Here is a 15817-nt window from a genome sequence, read left to right on the forward strand (position 1 = left end):
CCCTTTCTAAATATAGAAATCATGCAACTCATTACAGGACTTGTGCAAGTTCACATAACATTGGTCCAAATCTGGTCAAACTGGAAAGCAACACTGAGTCAGAAGAATCATAGACCAACAGATTACACAATAGGTTGTTGACAGCATAAGAGCTGAATTCCATTGTTATCTGAGCCAGACATATACACATAAGCAGTAGCACTGCTGTCATACACTCATACCAGACTAACACTCACTGTCACGTCAGCGTCACTGCTGAGCTGAGAATGATCCACCGCCCAAATGTCTGGACAATGGTGGTCCTATGGCAGTCCCTTTACAATGATGAATGGGTTAGATGGGGCTGATAAACTGTGGAGGAAAAGATGGGCTTTGATCTATGACTGTACATCTACATAGTACAGGTATTTCTAATAAAGTAGCCAATGAGTATAGGTAGATGTTTCTAAAAACTCTTGTATAACGTCACATAATAGTACAACGATACAGTAATACGGTTTTACTAATAAAGTTTTAGGTGTCTCCAGAATGATTAACAGCTATCAACAGTCTGACAGTCGTTCTAAAATGACTGAAAATGCTGCAGAACATCAAGAATAAAGTTAAAATAACATGAAAATCCAGAGTGTTATATTTTGAAAGTGATCAAATCTCAAATCCTGACAGAAATGATGATAAACAGATGGACACAATTCTGAAATGTTGAATAAAGCTTCTGAAAATACCTTTTGGTGAACAGTTTGTAGTACTTAGATACACACTGAATAAGTCATTGTCATATTCTACAGAAGCAAAAAAAATGATAAAACCACTTTTAAGACTGAACTGTGGAGGTGTGTCTGCAGATTTCTTTGAGAAACTGAAAGTGAGTGTCCTGCAAGGAATGGAATCTGTAATAAGGGTAAAGAATGGACGCACTGGACACTGACACATCTGTTATTATATTTAGATGTTGAGGCATCTGAGTAATTTTCTGCTTTGTTAAACGTGTATTCTGCTTTTGTCCCCCGATGCTGAAAAATTAATTAAATGAATGACTTAATGGCTGTTTTGACTGGACATAAATGAATGGTGGCCCCTGGCTTTTGCACAGTACTGTAAATACAGTCATATGTAAAAGTGTGCACATTTTTCTGCATATTTTAGTGAACAGTTTCTGTTTTTGCTGATCTGTCTATTTGCTGATTTTTAAGTATTGGAAAGTAAAAATAAACCATAACCTTTGCACAGACCACATTTTATGTTCTATTTTTTATTTATATATGTGGGGGTAGAAGTTACTTTAGTCCAGTTATCCAAAACTCATGTATGTCAGTTCATTAAACACAAGAATCCAAGAATCACTCAGTTTTATTCACACTAGTAAAGATGCTTTAATGTTGCTGTTGACATTCATGTCTTGAATCAAGTACAAAATCATTCATTTTGATTATGTCAGGACTTGTTTGTGTTTGTTTGTGTCAGGACTTTGACTTGAGTGGTGTGAATGGTTATTGTGCAAGTTATTGCAAAAAGGAAAAACCCAGATCACGTGAATGCCATTAAATCAATAATAGTGCTCAGGTCATAGTAAACTCAGCTTGCTCATCCAACAGAACATGTTTACACACAAAATCAAAGCCGCTTTATCTTGTTTGTCTTAGCAATAACAGAGGCCAGAATGACTTGTGGCGCGTGTCACGACACAGATCGAATTGTAGCCCAGATTATAAAAACAAATATAACCATAGAGATTTTGGAGAAGAGGTCAGAGTGCTGGTCAGACCATCATAAGACCATCAGGCTTTAAGTGACTGACATGCAGTTTGCGATGAAAAGAAAAGCTGAAAGTCCTCTGTGTGAAGTTCACTTCAATCTGTGATAAAAAGAAAGCATGAAAAAAACAGTTATAGGACTCAAATTTGAGCGCACTCTACTAATATTTAATATGATAAAAACACTTCATACAGACATAGTGAATAGTATTTCATACTGTATACAGGTATGTGTGTATAAAGCAGGAAACGAATGATGATCAGCTCTAAAATGCCCAGGTCATGCAAAACTGAATTTTCCTCACTTTTTTGAAATCAAAGTTTAATGTAACATTGCTAAAGTTTTAAAACATGCCATTTATTCAGTCAGTTTAACCCTAATAGAGAAACTAAGCTGCAAGAACAATTTGCTGCAATATCAAAAAATTACATACATACATATTTACATAAATCTGCCTGGCCAGCCTACCGCAGTTTAGCCCCGCCCATTCAAGTTATGAAGTTATAAGGAGTGTTTTAGCTTGCCTTTTAATAAGGTGCAACACAGGGCAGTCAATCAGAACAGAGGTCATGTACATATATGGGTCTTCGAGGCCCAAAAACAGCCTATTTAACAGCCTATTATCCTTGGGGTTTAATACAAGAAAAAAGTATCATATTGGACCTTTAAAGGTGTCTCTAATTCTCCCTCTGCGTAACTCAAGCTCAGATGGGCTTCTGAAACTTACATTTAGTTCCGCATGGTCTTCTGACAGAAGGCAGCCATCTGAGGAGAATATATCAAATACATGACATTTACAACTCAGAAAAGACCTTTGAGCTACAGTAACCCATTCCTTCCTGCTCTAGTTTCATGAGCTCTTTCTGCAGAGGTTATTTAAAGCCCTTATTCCTCAACATGTGTTAAAGGCCTACTGTCTACTATCAGGCCTGCTTTCCTAGAGATTAATAACAGTTTTCAAATAAGCTGTCAAGACTGTTATGTTCATAGAAGGAAACATAATTCATTCTCGTTTCCAGTGTAGCCTTTTGCATTAAAACAAAAACAATTAACCCAAAACATAAAAGGCAGCATTTACATTCTTGCTGGACATGATCATGGAAGGATTTTCAATTTATTGATTTTATAATATAAAAGAGTTTCTTCATTACAGTGGCTTCTTAGTCTTAAACGAGCCAACTGAAATGGTAAAAACAATAATGAAATATCTATTACAATGCTTGGGAATTCCACTGTTTCTGATGTGGACGGAGTCATTCAGAGTGGTTTGGTGTGAAATGCTCTGTTCTAGAGAAACTTACCAAGTCAGAATTGTTCAGAGTGGAGGTGATAGGAACCAGACGACCACTTCTAAAAGCTCCCTCACAGAAAGTTATTACATGAAATGGTTATGATTGCACACTGTCTGATGTCTGAAATGTTGTTTTACGATAGTTTTGAGGGCTTAAAATCCATTTGTGGTGTATTGATACATGCAGGATGTATCTTTTCCAGATGCATCACTATTTTACCATCATCAACATTCCATATAAAGCTCAGAAGACACATGCAGGTTCACTTGTGGTTTGGGATAGTAAATAAAATTTGTGTTGTAGTCATGGCGACCCCTGGTTCTTATCACCACGACTGTAAAGAAAGAAGTCTCTACAATCACATTTCACACCAAACCACTCTGAATGAGTTTTATTTTTCAAAGTGGGAACACTGAGTGGACCTGAGCTAGAACATGCCATGGATTATTATTGTATTATTGTATTGCAGCTGTAGCTGGGCCCCAGAGTGCAGGGGTCACCTGCAGAAGCTGAATCTCTCCTGTCCTTCACACATAGGTCTGCTTTCTGGGGACCAAAGGGTGCAAAAAATAAATAAAATAAAATCAGTTTAGCTTTGTGAGCACATGATCCACTAATAATTAAAGGGCCCATATCATGGAAAACCCAAAAGTCTGATCTTGTATGTAAACACTGTTAAAGAGTCAAAATGTACTGTTCACTTTCAAGTCCATCTATGGAAACTAAGCTGCAAAAACTGCCTGCTTTGAATTCTTGTGATGTCACCAAATCCAGCTCATTAACATTCATCTGTATTAAGGCTACAGCAGTTTAGCTTTGTCTGTTCACCCTGGCGTTATAAGGGAGGTGAGTATATGTAACAACATATGTAACAAAACCTAACTGTAATTTATTTTTTTGCATATTATGTATTTGCATATTAGACTGTATTTGCATATTAGACAATTTATGTTTTATTTTTATTAGTATATTAAATTCAGAAAATAAATGTGCATAGAAAATGTGCTGAAGTCTGTTCTATGTAGATGATGTGCTAATTTTTTCACTTAAAAAATCAACAAAACCTGGAATTTGACAGCCCAAACTTTTGCATATATCACTCTTAAAGGCACATTAACAAAAGCTTTTTTAATTGTAAAGGATAAAGAAATGGATAATGAACACACTACCTTAGAACCTTGGGGGGGGGAATAAAAGAAAAATGCAGGATATTTGTCATGTTAATTAATTAAGACGTTGGTGCCCCCTGGTGGTCAGTGCAGGTGGTGCAGAGATACACTGCAATTGATCACAGTAATGTTGTAATGTGTTTTTTTTTAATTACTTTTGGAGTAAAAAGCAAATAAACTGCTAGTTCACTACCTCACATGTTTCCATAGCTGTCATCTCTTTACCCAGAAGCCCCAGAATCTGGTTGCCATGGTGCTGAGTGAAGCTCTCACACTGCAAAAGACCCAAAGAAATGTGTCATGAGCAGAGTTCACACAAGGTGGAGAGGTCAGAGGTGGAGGATTGCGGCTGACCTTTGGCAGGGCATTGGGGTGAGACTGGCAGACGGTGTGGAGGAAGGAGGCAGCCTGGAGCTCTGTGGCATTCTTGCCCAGACTCAGACGGGTCAGAACAACCAGAGTCAGACACAAGTCGCAGTCAGAAAGAGCAAACACCGCTGCAGGGAGAAAGAGAGAAAGAGCAAGAAACAGAGAAAAAGTGGCAGAATTAAAAATTGAATTAAATTGAATTGGGATGATAGAATGTCGTTTTTGCAGAGAAGCGCAAACAATAATTGTGTATTAAAATGTTCTAGACGTCTCCAGTCCTTGCAGGCCAAAACACTGACGCCAGCACACTGCCCCGTTAAACACACCTAATCCAGCTCATCAGCTGATTAGCAATGCCTACATGAATGGAGCTCAGAGCATGAAATGAGGGTAAACACTGACCTCCGCAGCACTCTGGCCCAGAAGGTCCCCAGTTTGATGTGCCTGCTGTAGAGGATGTGCTAACTTGTTCGCACTACTTTTTGTGCTGTTGAGCAGGGGTGCACACACTTTTACAAACAACCATATGATCACTGTCATAAGAAAACCTCACATCTCTGAACTGGACACTTTACCCGAGAAGCAAAAAAATGTACAAAGGAGAATTCCGTCCAAAAATACACATTTAATGCTATTTGTCATGTTGTAATGTTCTGTAGTGCAGCATTGTTTTCCTCAGACTGTTTAACATTTCAGAAACACTTCAAACAGCTGGCCATAGAGTATCTACACCCCCAGGTTTTTCACAAACTCCTCCTACCTTCAAGATACATCATCAGAAGGGGGTTTTCTTCCTCTTTAACGCAGGAAATCTCACTTTAGAGCAGTTTTATTTACTCAGAGTGTTTCTAAAGGACTGAACAGAGAACTGTGCATTTTACTGCCCGGTAACAGTTACAGTTTAAAACTGTAGACTGGTCGACAGAGGAAGTATGAAGTGCCACTGCAAAACTAACCACTTCCAGTTAACACAGGTGCAGTTTAGTTCTGATGGTGAAAAAAGCTCAACATGTAACATCCACCAGAAGACTTTAACTGTTTGTGGTCTAAATTAGGACTTTAGTGGCCTCCTGCGGCCAGTAAAGGTAATGCAGAGAAGCGTCGCTGTTAATGAATTAACTTCCATTCATTTGCATTAACGACTGTCCACAGTAGTACTGACACCACAACAGCATGAAATGCCCATTAGGAACAGGAATATGTTATTCTTTACTTTAAGGCCGTTTTATTTGTATTTAAATATTTACCTTATGAAAAGACAGCATAAATATCGCTTAATGTTGTTTAAGACTTTGTTCCTCCAACAGGATTTGTTAATGTTCATTTATTTATTTATTTATTTTGCAAATAATAGCCAATGGCCATACAACTTTAAAATGTTATTTAGACTATTCAAATACATAAAAATAAAAAGTTCTCAAAATACATTTGCTGTGTCTTATTTTGTGAGCTTTATTTTATTAGTTAGCTGGACTATTATATTATTATTCTTGGTTAAGGTTTAAAGGTAAATCGTTCATTTGTGTTAGCTTATTAGAACCTTTATAAATGAGAAATCTGATATGAGTTTTAGGTAAACATCGCTGTTCCAGAGCTTACTGCGGCACTGCTGCAGGAGGTGAGTAGGTAGGCATGTTTATAACAGATGTAGAGTTGAACATGAACAGAAGCTTCAATCGGCCTCAAACCTCTTTCAGACGTTTCCATGTTTGGACACAAGCGAAGGACAGAGCAGAGGGAGTCGGGGGAAACGATGTCCAGCACGATCTTGATCAGCATCTTCACATATTTCTTAACCATCCCTGCACACTGGCCCCGCACCAGCGGAGGGAGGATCTGGCACACATCGCTGAGCAGAGTGGTGATAAGAGTCTGAGAAAGACAAAAAGAGCAAAGAGCAGCGAAGGAGTTTAGACATCATACAGCACATCATACAGTCTCACAGACATAAACCAGTTACCTCTGTGTTTGCATTGTGTTTGCCATTTGCTTTGTGCTTTGTGGATGGGATCCAGCACCCCCCACGACCCAGAAGGAGAAGTGGCTTAGAAGATATGTGTGTGTGTGTGTGTGTGTGTGTGTGTGTGTGTCTGTGTTATGATCTCACCTCTGTTTTGGGGATGAGACACTGCAGTACATCCACGATATATGTGCAAACTGTGCACGGAATGGAGGAGTTCAGCTGCAGGTGGGAGCAGAAAGAAGAACCGATTAAACCACAGCTGCACTCTTCAAGATGAAGGAGCCAAAAAGGTTTCTTTGCATTGTTTCCTAGTTTAGCAGTTTACCCTGCAGAGCTTATCTCCAACCATAATCAAACACACTTGATCCAGGTAATGAAGACCTCCTCTCTCTGCTCGTTGCTCGCCAGCAACTCCATGTAAAATCACATTTCTCACACAAAGAGCATCCTAGTTAATTTGATTACAGGGTTGTGGGAAAACGATTTAACGTGATTATATTAATTAAGATTTAATTCTATTTTATTTGTATCTTTTGTTATTTTTTAAATTTAGATTAAAGAAAACAACAGCAATGCATTTGGTATGTAAATTACAGAAAATTACCAGCTACTGAGTTGCATTACTTTTACAGTTGTTGTGTAAAATCCAGGAGATTACTGCATTTTACTTTTTAATTTATTACTGTCAGCAAACAGTAGAATACAACTAATCACAATAATCTGGTGGTGCAGGTGAAAGTAGAGTCACAGTATGCAGTTGTTAATTTACTGTTATTTACGGTTATACAACAGTTAGTCCCCACCGCGCAAGCTGATTGGTTTAAAAGCTTTCTAACCGCGCTGTTATGACATCACGGCTTTTTCACAAACGCTGTATCACTCCGCTGAGACGCCGTTGCTAAGCAACGACCTCGACAGCTGCTCATTTTCTGTTTGTGCGCAAAGTACGAAGTAAAAGCGTTCAAATGACTGGAGCATCAGGCCATTTGAACGCTTGTACTTCGCTCTGGAACACTTGTCAGACCTCATTTGACCGCCAGCTGATTTGGTCAGACTCTGTCGGTTAGACTGTCATTAGACTCCCGGACTGTCAGCTGGTCTGTGCGGAGCTGGAGAACGAACTGCCGGCTGTGCAGCGAGGGGGCGGAGCTGTTACTATGACGTAGCAACGAGCTGCTTGTTAAGGAGCTATAATTTGGCGGAAGGAACTGAACATTAAAACATTAAACGGCCCGATTTATTAATTTCTTACTTTATTTATCTAACCTTTGTATAAAAGTAGTCGAACACTCGAGGTTGTGTGTTATCGCGAATAACAACACGCGACCAAAATCACAGCCATGATGTTATTTCGCGGTAACACAGTCCCTCTCATGGTCTATTGCTTGTTTAATATAGTCTATTTTAATTACTGTGAAAGTAATGCAAGTAGTAGCCAGTAATATACTGTAGTTTTACACTTATGTAGAGGGCAGTGGACAGTTAACTGAATACTTAGTTTTATTATTTGTAAACAAACATTTCTTAATTGATTTCTCGTTCTGTGACTACACATCTCACTGATACCTCACTGAATGACCAGTATGCAAGACATCTAGCATACTGGTCATTGTATAATAAATCAATGCTGGTCAGAAACCTGAGCGCAGGCTCAGAGACCCGGTTAGTACTCCGCTCCTGGTGCAGTCATAAAGATCATCGTTTCACCCTTACTGTAGCAGTGGGGACCCCGATGGTCTTCTGCATGTGATTCATCAGCAGGTCGTGGATCTGCCCCCTCAACTGGCCATTACACAGGCCAATATAAGAGCACACATCATTAGGAACCTAGAGAGAGAGAGAGAGAGAGAGAGAGAGAGAGGAAGAAAAACTGTCGATACTAGTATGTTTATTGTATAAAGCAGTAGTACAGAAGAGGTTATTTAAATATATATGATTGTGGTAATGTACCAGCCGTTTAGGCCGAATAACTAAGTCCCTTTTCCACACCAGCACATATTTATGTTCTGTATGGATCACTGTCTTCTTGGCCAGTTCCCTTCACCTCCAAATATTCAACAGCCTTACTATGCTCAAAGAGCTGTCTTTACATTTTACTCTCTGACTGTTTCCACTCTACAGACCTCTTAAAACAGGTCATCATTTCAACATCAGTGAAAAGATTGCTGCCATTTTTCTCTATGAGAAATGGTGGTAACAAAAATATCCCAAAGCCAATGTTTTTTCCTGTGTACATTCTCCCTGAAATGTCACTGGAATTATGTGGTTGTTAAGGAGCTGAAATACAAACACTGCTACACACAATCTACAAGTAGGCTCACATTCCTGCGCATTTAAATGATGCTGTATGAAAGTAAATCTTTAGCACCAACTACTGCAGCCTAAAACTGCCAAAGCCACTAAACTACCACACTGGACAAAGCTTGCTGGGTTGTGTGGTTGGTTTAGGATGTAGCATTATTCGTATTTTGGCTCCCTGACAAACTCATAATTCGAAGGATCCAGTGAGATCCAGGGGGAAATGCACAAAAGACAAAAACAGCTTTGGAACATTTCTGTTTGCTGCAAGAGGTTTTGGACAACACTATTCATTTTTCTCATAGAGATAAACAGCTTAGACCTAGAGTTCATTATTCAGGCCTGACACTGACTTCAGAGTGATGAAATACCCTCTATGGTCTACTCCTTCACCGATAATTACAACTTATGTGTCCCTCCAAGAAATATGATGATTTTTTTTACTGCTGATAACTCTGAACACATGATTGAGACATGACTAGTTACTGTTTTAATTGCTCTTTACCTGTTTTTCAGCAATAAATATGTGGAGATGAGATGATAAGCATTATCAGGACCAAGGTGCGAAATACCCTAATTAACCTCTTGCCCTCCTGAATGTCTCAAAAACTAAATTCTGGGGAATCCCTTAAAATAAACTTATAATGGCTCACTCAACTACAAATTCAGGGCAAGTTCGTTATTCATCATATTTCACAATCAGCTTCTGTCTTTGGTTTTCTTAACCATTAAAACTGCAGCACAGCTGTGCCTCAGGGTGGTGCTACAGCGAAATCATTTGGTCATTCATAGCCTCACAAATGTAATTATGCCCAGGAAAGCATATTTCTAAATCTGAAAACTTGCCCAATTTCCCAAGGAACTGGTGGAAAATGTAAAAACGGAACTACTAAATGATGATAAACTATACTGTCAGTGATCAGTGTATTCAGTGGAAGCTATTACCCAGTCATAACTAATACTTAATGTATAGTTGACTATTATTCCAAGTATAAGTGGTCCATGACTTATTAACAATGTAATAAATTATACGTTTGTTAACTGTAAAACTGTAACAGTAATGTAATGTGTTTCCTTTCACTGTATCTGTGATTTACTGACCATCAGGCTGGTGATGAAAGTCAGGGCAAGAGGAAGCTTGCTCTCCACCTGATCATGGCACATCTTTGAGATTTCTTTAGGCAGTGACTCACACATCGCCTCCAGAGCGGTCTTCAGCTTCACCTGAGCAAAGCCACACACTTAAGCAAACACCTCAGGTATTTTTGAAACACTCTTAAAAATAAAGCAGCCAAAAAGAACTCTTGGGAGTGATGCTGCAGAAGAACCATTTTCACTAAAGAACCTTTGTATGTGGATCCACACTTCAGTTCCTCATGCTCATAACTACAGAACTTACACTTAGTTTCATAGCACTTACTGAAAAATGTGTAGTAGTTAGAGAATAATTCATAATGGTTAGTGAATAAGTCATGCTATTTACAGAACAATTCACAGTGGTTAGCAGTGGTGGACAGAAACTAAGTAAATGTAATTAGTTACTGTACTTAAGTAGTTTTTTCGTGTATCTGTATACTTAAGTTATTCCATTTTGGGTGACGTTTTATTTTCACTCCACTACATTTCAAAGTCAAATATTTGACTTTTTATTCCACTACGTTTTGAGAAATCTGTCGTTCCTTTTGGTTTCTGTGTATATAAAAATGTAACATGTTAAAACAAAAGAAGCACAAAAGCAAGAGCTCCAATCAGGGCACAGCGGTCACTTTGCTCTGAGTTAGTTTTGACCTGTCAGTCATACCGACCCAGTGCAGCACACGATTCAACGTCAGCGCAGCAGCATAAAATTTTGGGAGCACATACGTCACCTAAATGATGAACTAACCTAACTTTGTGTAAATAGACCACAATATAGAAATATGGCCACATATGCAGTTTGACTGGCACGTTTCTTTTTTTCTGAATTCATACAAACACTTTCATTTTATAGTAAATTAGTTCAGTTAGTTTATGACCTACAGATCAACACAGTAAAATAAAACTTATTTATGATCCTGAGTTTAAAGCCAGTTTTTATTCAACTTGTAACTCATTTACAAAGTAATCTTAAACTGAAACTTTGCTTGTTTGTAAAAGTGATTTCAGAGCCACTCGGTTCTCCCTGATGGAAACTGTTTGCCTTCAGTGTTTTGTGCTTATGATCATTTTAATAGATGTCAGTGTCACTAATTAATGACATTCTATTAAAAGACTGGTTTACCAAGAGAGACGCTGGAGGATTTTCACCTAAAATGAGTTTATGAAGCGAGTCTTGTTATAAAAATGATAACAGGACATCAGAGCCATAATTACTCTTTTAGTACTTTTACTTTTGATACTTAAGTACATTTGAAGCCAAATACTTTTGTACTTTTACTCAAGTTGAGGTCTGGAGTAAGGACTTCTACTTTTACTGGAGTAATATTTTACCTTGGGTATTTCTACTTTAACTCAAGTACATGATTTGTGTACTTCGTCCACCTATGAACAATTCATAGTGGTTAGTTAATAAGTCATAGTATTTACTGAATAATTTAAAGTGGTTAGTGAACAATTCATTATACTTACTGAGTAATTCATAGTGGTTAGTGAATAATTCATAGCAGTCAGTGAATAAGTCATAGTCTTTACTGAATAATTTGTAGTGTTTACTGCATAACTCACAGCATTTACTAAGTAATTCACAGAATTTATTGAATAATTTATAGTAGTTAGTTTATAATTCATATTAGCTATTGAACAATTTATAGTATTTAGTGAATAATTCATAGTAGTCATTGAATAATACATAGAAGCTACTTAGAACATTGAAAATTCATAGTCATTATGTAGTAGTAGACTCCATATCAAATAAAGTTTCCTCCTAGAACCATACATCTAATTCAAGAACCATTTATCAGGGTATTATGTGGAAATGAACAGACTAAAAACAGGGAAGAACTGGTTAAGAGAGAACACTCAGTCAATCTGCCTAAGATAAATCACCAAACTATTGATTTAAATATGGGAACGAGAGACAGAGAGATAAATCACGTGAACAGCCAAACAAGGTAATGCCTCCACTTGCTCCTCAGTGCAATTTATTCTCCTTTTTCTATTTTTTTCAACCATCCCTTCACCACAGCCATGCAACCAGAGAGACTTTTACACATGTTGAGGGAAAAGGAGCCACCGTCATGCACAAAAGTGTTTCAGCCTGCAGTTTGGAAAATGTTTAATCACTTGTTCAGATTAAATTCCCCAAATTTCCCTCAAAATAACATTAATGTTCTCACCTGAAGGTCATCCTGCTGGTACACAGTGGTACATTAGGTAAAGAAGTATATGTAGACATCAGTAAGATCTTTTACAAATGGATATTTTGTGTTCATGATACCATGTTCAAAGTTATTGTAAAATACTCAATATCAGCACACATGTTCACATATACTGACTGGGTCATTCAAGTTGCCTAGCAACCATAGACTAATATTAACAAGCTATATTTATTGGTATAACAACATTATCAAGTTTATTGTGCATTTTATGAAAGATTAATTGGAAATTGTTGTCATATTGTATTTATGTCATATTGTCAGTTTGTCACTGTTTTATAAAAACAATTCACTCAAGGCTGCGCGTTGCAGTGATTTCACTCTGTTCTTGTATTAAAATCGCTGTAATGTGCATCATCACCTGTATGTGAACATGTTGTTCCTACCTGAAACTGTTCATCTAACATCAGGTGTTTCAGGAGCTCAATAATATGAATGCAGTCTTGACAGGCATCATCATCCTGCAGAAAGACAGAGAGAAGGACACAGTTACTATGCTTAGTTTCTTTTTTCTGGTATAATCTGATCTCACAATTATTAGTAGGGTAGATACTGAAAAAATCTAAGTAGATATAATAATTCATAGCAGATACTGAATAATCTATAGTACATAAACAGTCATTCATGCTGAATAATTTATAATAGATCCTGAATAATTAATCAAAGGTACTGAATCAATCATAGTAGTTACTCAATAATTCATAGCAGATACTGAATAATTCATAACAAAAGCTGAATGAATCAGTAGGTACTGAATGAAGCATACTTTTCTGAATAATATGCCTTAAGATTATTAAAGTTGAATAAACTTCCAGGGGTTAGGAAGGAATGTAAAAGTCTTATTATATCTTATCAAACTTTCGTTTGTTGAATCTTAAAGTATGCAGGGCCTGCAGGGGTAAAGGAGAAGTGAGATTAGTATTTCATGATAAAGCTGTGTGGTTGGTGTATTTCAGGCACGGTACAGTGAGGTGTGAAGGACCGAAAGCTGTCACTTCTTTATTTGTGCAATTAATATAACCTGAAACACCAAAGCAACACTTCTAGATGCTCAAGATACTTTAGATAAAACTGAACCTGTGCCTGTGCTACAATCTACAAATTCTCATAGAACATGTGTGTGAATATTATTCGTTTTTTTCTTTTGAGAGTTAATCTTAGCTTCCACTTATTATTCTAGGAGTCCGAAATGCAATTCTAAATGCACTAAGCAGATTCAGAGTATTTTAGGGGTTAATAGATGCTGTTTATAGTAAAATTAAGGCTGAATTGCTGATACGGTTTAAGTTCAGTCTTTGACTAAAACTAATTTTTAATGCAGAATTTTGATAGACATTATATTTCATATTAAGACAGCTGGTACTGGATCTCAATGCACATAAACACTTCCATGCTAAATTATGAGCACATAAACTATCCTAAACTAAACATACCAGTGCTCAAAACATCCACTTAAGTAAAAGCAGGAATGACTTGATATAGTACTACTCTGTTAAAATGAAACATGTGATGCCCTTACTTTAAAATACCAAAAAACCTGCAAATATTTCAATTTACATGAATAAAATACAAATATGCATAGCATAAGAGTAGACATGTCATATATATGTAACATACAAAGGAGTCCAAAAGTCTGAGACTACATTGAAAATCTTGTTTTTATCATTTAAACCTGGAAAATAAACAGTTGTAGATAGGACCATGTTGATGTCTTTATATTAAAAGGTCAGATTTGTTTTTTAGTCTTATTCTTTCCATTGAAACACATATTCAGGTGACTCTTAGGTGGACTTAGCTTGATCAGAGGCTTTTGCACAAACATATGGAGTTCACGCCAACTTATGCATGTGCTGTTATTAAAGCAAAATGGGAACACATCACCAAATACTACGAAATTCTGAAATTCATGTAAACATCTAATGATTCCAACTTTCTCTTAAATTGTTCTACTGAAAATTTGACATTTATATTAAATTGAAAAGGAATACAAGACAGAAGTGTGTTTATCAGTGGCCTCAGAACGTATATGCACTTGAATTGAGCACCTTCATGCTGCTGAGCTTCTGTTTTCTTTTGTGTAAATCAGTGTCTCACCACAACAACATCAGTGTCCTCATGATTCACCTGCACTTGTTCTAGATCCACAAATCTTCCTTTGGCTGCAAAAAGAGTAAAGACAAATGGTCCAATATCAGAGCTAAAATGTTAGAATTACATTGCGCACTAGTTCAGTTGTAGTCACACAGACTATTATATATCCAGCTAGAGGAATAAGTTGGCTATGCATTTTCTTTGTGTATTATTTGATTCTGTTGAGTTACAGTAGTTCTCTATGAGTCACAGCCTCTGAAAGCAGTGCGCTAGTAAAACAGTATATCAACAACTGGCAATAAAAGTGCATTATCCTTATTTATCTCTTAGTAAATCATATTTACCAGTGCCGAGCAGCGGAAGGAATACAAGGAACACGAGCTTGAAGGAGGTCATGTCTGTCTTCAGTCTAGATTTCAGTTTGCAGAAGTACTCACCAGGGGCACTTTATAGAACTAGGGTCTGAAAGGGTCTTTCAAAACAGGAACTACCTAAAAAAAATCTTAAAAAAAAGATCTAAGATCTGCTTCATCTGAACTCCACACCACAAACTCAGCTCGTGATAAGTAAGCGTTGTTCACATTTGACAAAAGCCACCACAGAACCACTCTATTTGACAAACATTGCAAAAGGGTCTGCAGTGTTTCTTAACAGTGGCCACTTTCAAGGTGCATTTTTGATGATTTCAACACTGAGGTTTGACTCATAAATCCTAAGACCTTAATCTTCTGTGCCACAATTATATAAATTATATTATATACAATATATATATATATATATATATATATATATATATATATATATATATATATATATATATATATATATATATATATATATGTATGTATATTTTTTTCCCCTTTTTTATTAGGCTGTGTTAACTTTTTGGGAGTATTTCTTCAACGGTGTGGCTGAATAAGCCAAAAGATTTTACACACAAGTGTTCTTTACAATGGACATGCTTCAGATAAATGACTTAAAACATTAATAAAACCTATCCCAACCCACTATAACCACACACACACACACACACACACGCACACACACACACACACACACACACACACACACACACACACACACAGACACACACACAGCCACACACACACACATTTTCTAAGTCGCTTCTCCCTCAGGGCCACGGGGGTGGGGGGGTGGGGGGGGGGTGCTGGAGCCTATCCCAGTGTTCATCGGGCAGAAAGAAGGATACACCCTGGACAGGCCACCAGTCCATCGCAGGGCAGACTATAACTACACTTTTCCTTAAATTCAAAATGAATTTTGAATTGTATTGTCTTTCATCATTAGGCTTTAGTCGTTTGACAGGCCATTTCAGTTTAAGCTGTTCAGCCCCTGAAGACCACACTGAAAGGACTATTCTGAAGTTAATGTTGGTTTACTAAACACGCTAATGTCCTTTCATAATTACAACTGATCATGTTACACTGGAGCTGTACAAATACCTACACCTTTTCATATCTGCTTATTATCAGGTTATAAAACAAATTGCGCTGGTGTAAGACTTGA

At 37.2% G+C, this 15817-nt stretch overlaps 1 protein-coding gene across 2 annotated transcripts; it reads right to left on the bottom strand.

The window, feature by feature from the left end:
* Nucleotides 1-1332: 1332 nt before the first annotated feature.
* On the bottom strand, nt 1333-14717 carry LOC108435405 (pulmonary surfactant-associated protein B). 2 transcript variants are annotated; one of them, XM_017711231.2, is made up of 11 exons: nt 14635-14717; nt 14324-14358; nt 12586-12660; nt 9948-10070; nt 8262-8375; nt 6693-6767; nt 6274-6457; nt 4571-4713; nt 4410-4490; nt 2483-2520; nt 1333-1855 (listed from the first exon to the last, which is right to left on the bottom strand). In XM_017711231.2, the coding sequence occupies exons 1-10, from the start codon at nt 14684-14686 to the stop codon at nt 2485-2487; spliced, it is 918 nt and encodes a 305-aa protein (XP_017566720.2). In that variant the 5' UTR covers nt 14687-14717; the 3' UTR covers nt 1333-1855; nt 2483-2484. The 2 variants fall into 2 exon arrangements, with proteins under 2 accessions (XP_017566720.2, XP_017566719.2); XM_017711230.2 differs by having other exon boundaries at nt 14294-14358.
* Between the last annotated feature and the right edge of the window lie 1100 nt (nt 14718-15817).

This window comes from Pygocentrus nattereri, chromosome 18 (assembly GCF_015220715.1).
Source record: "Pygocentrus nattereri isolate fPygNat1 chromosome 18, fPygNat1.pri, whole genome shotgun sequence".
NCBI lineage: Eukaryota > Metazoa > Chordata > Actinopteri > Characiformes > Serrasalmidae > Pygocentrus > Pygocentrus nattereri.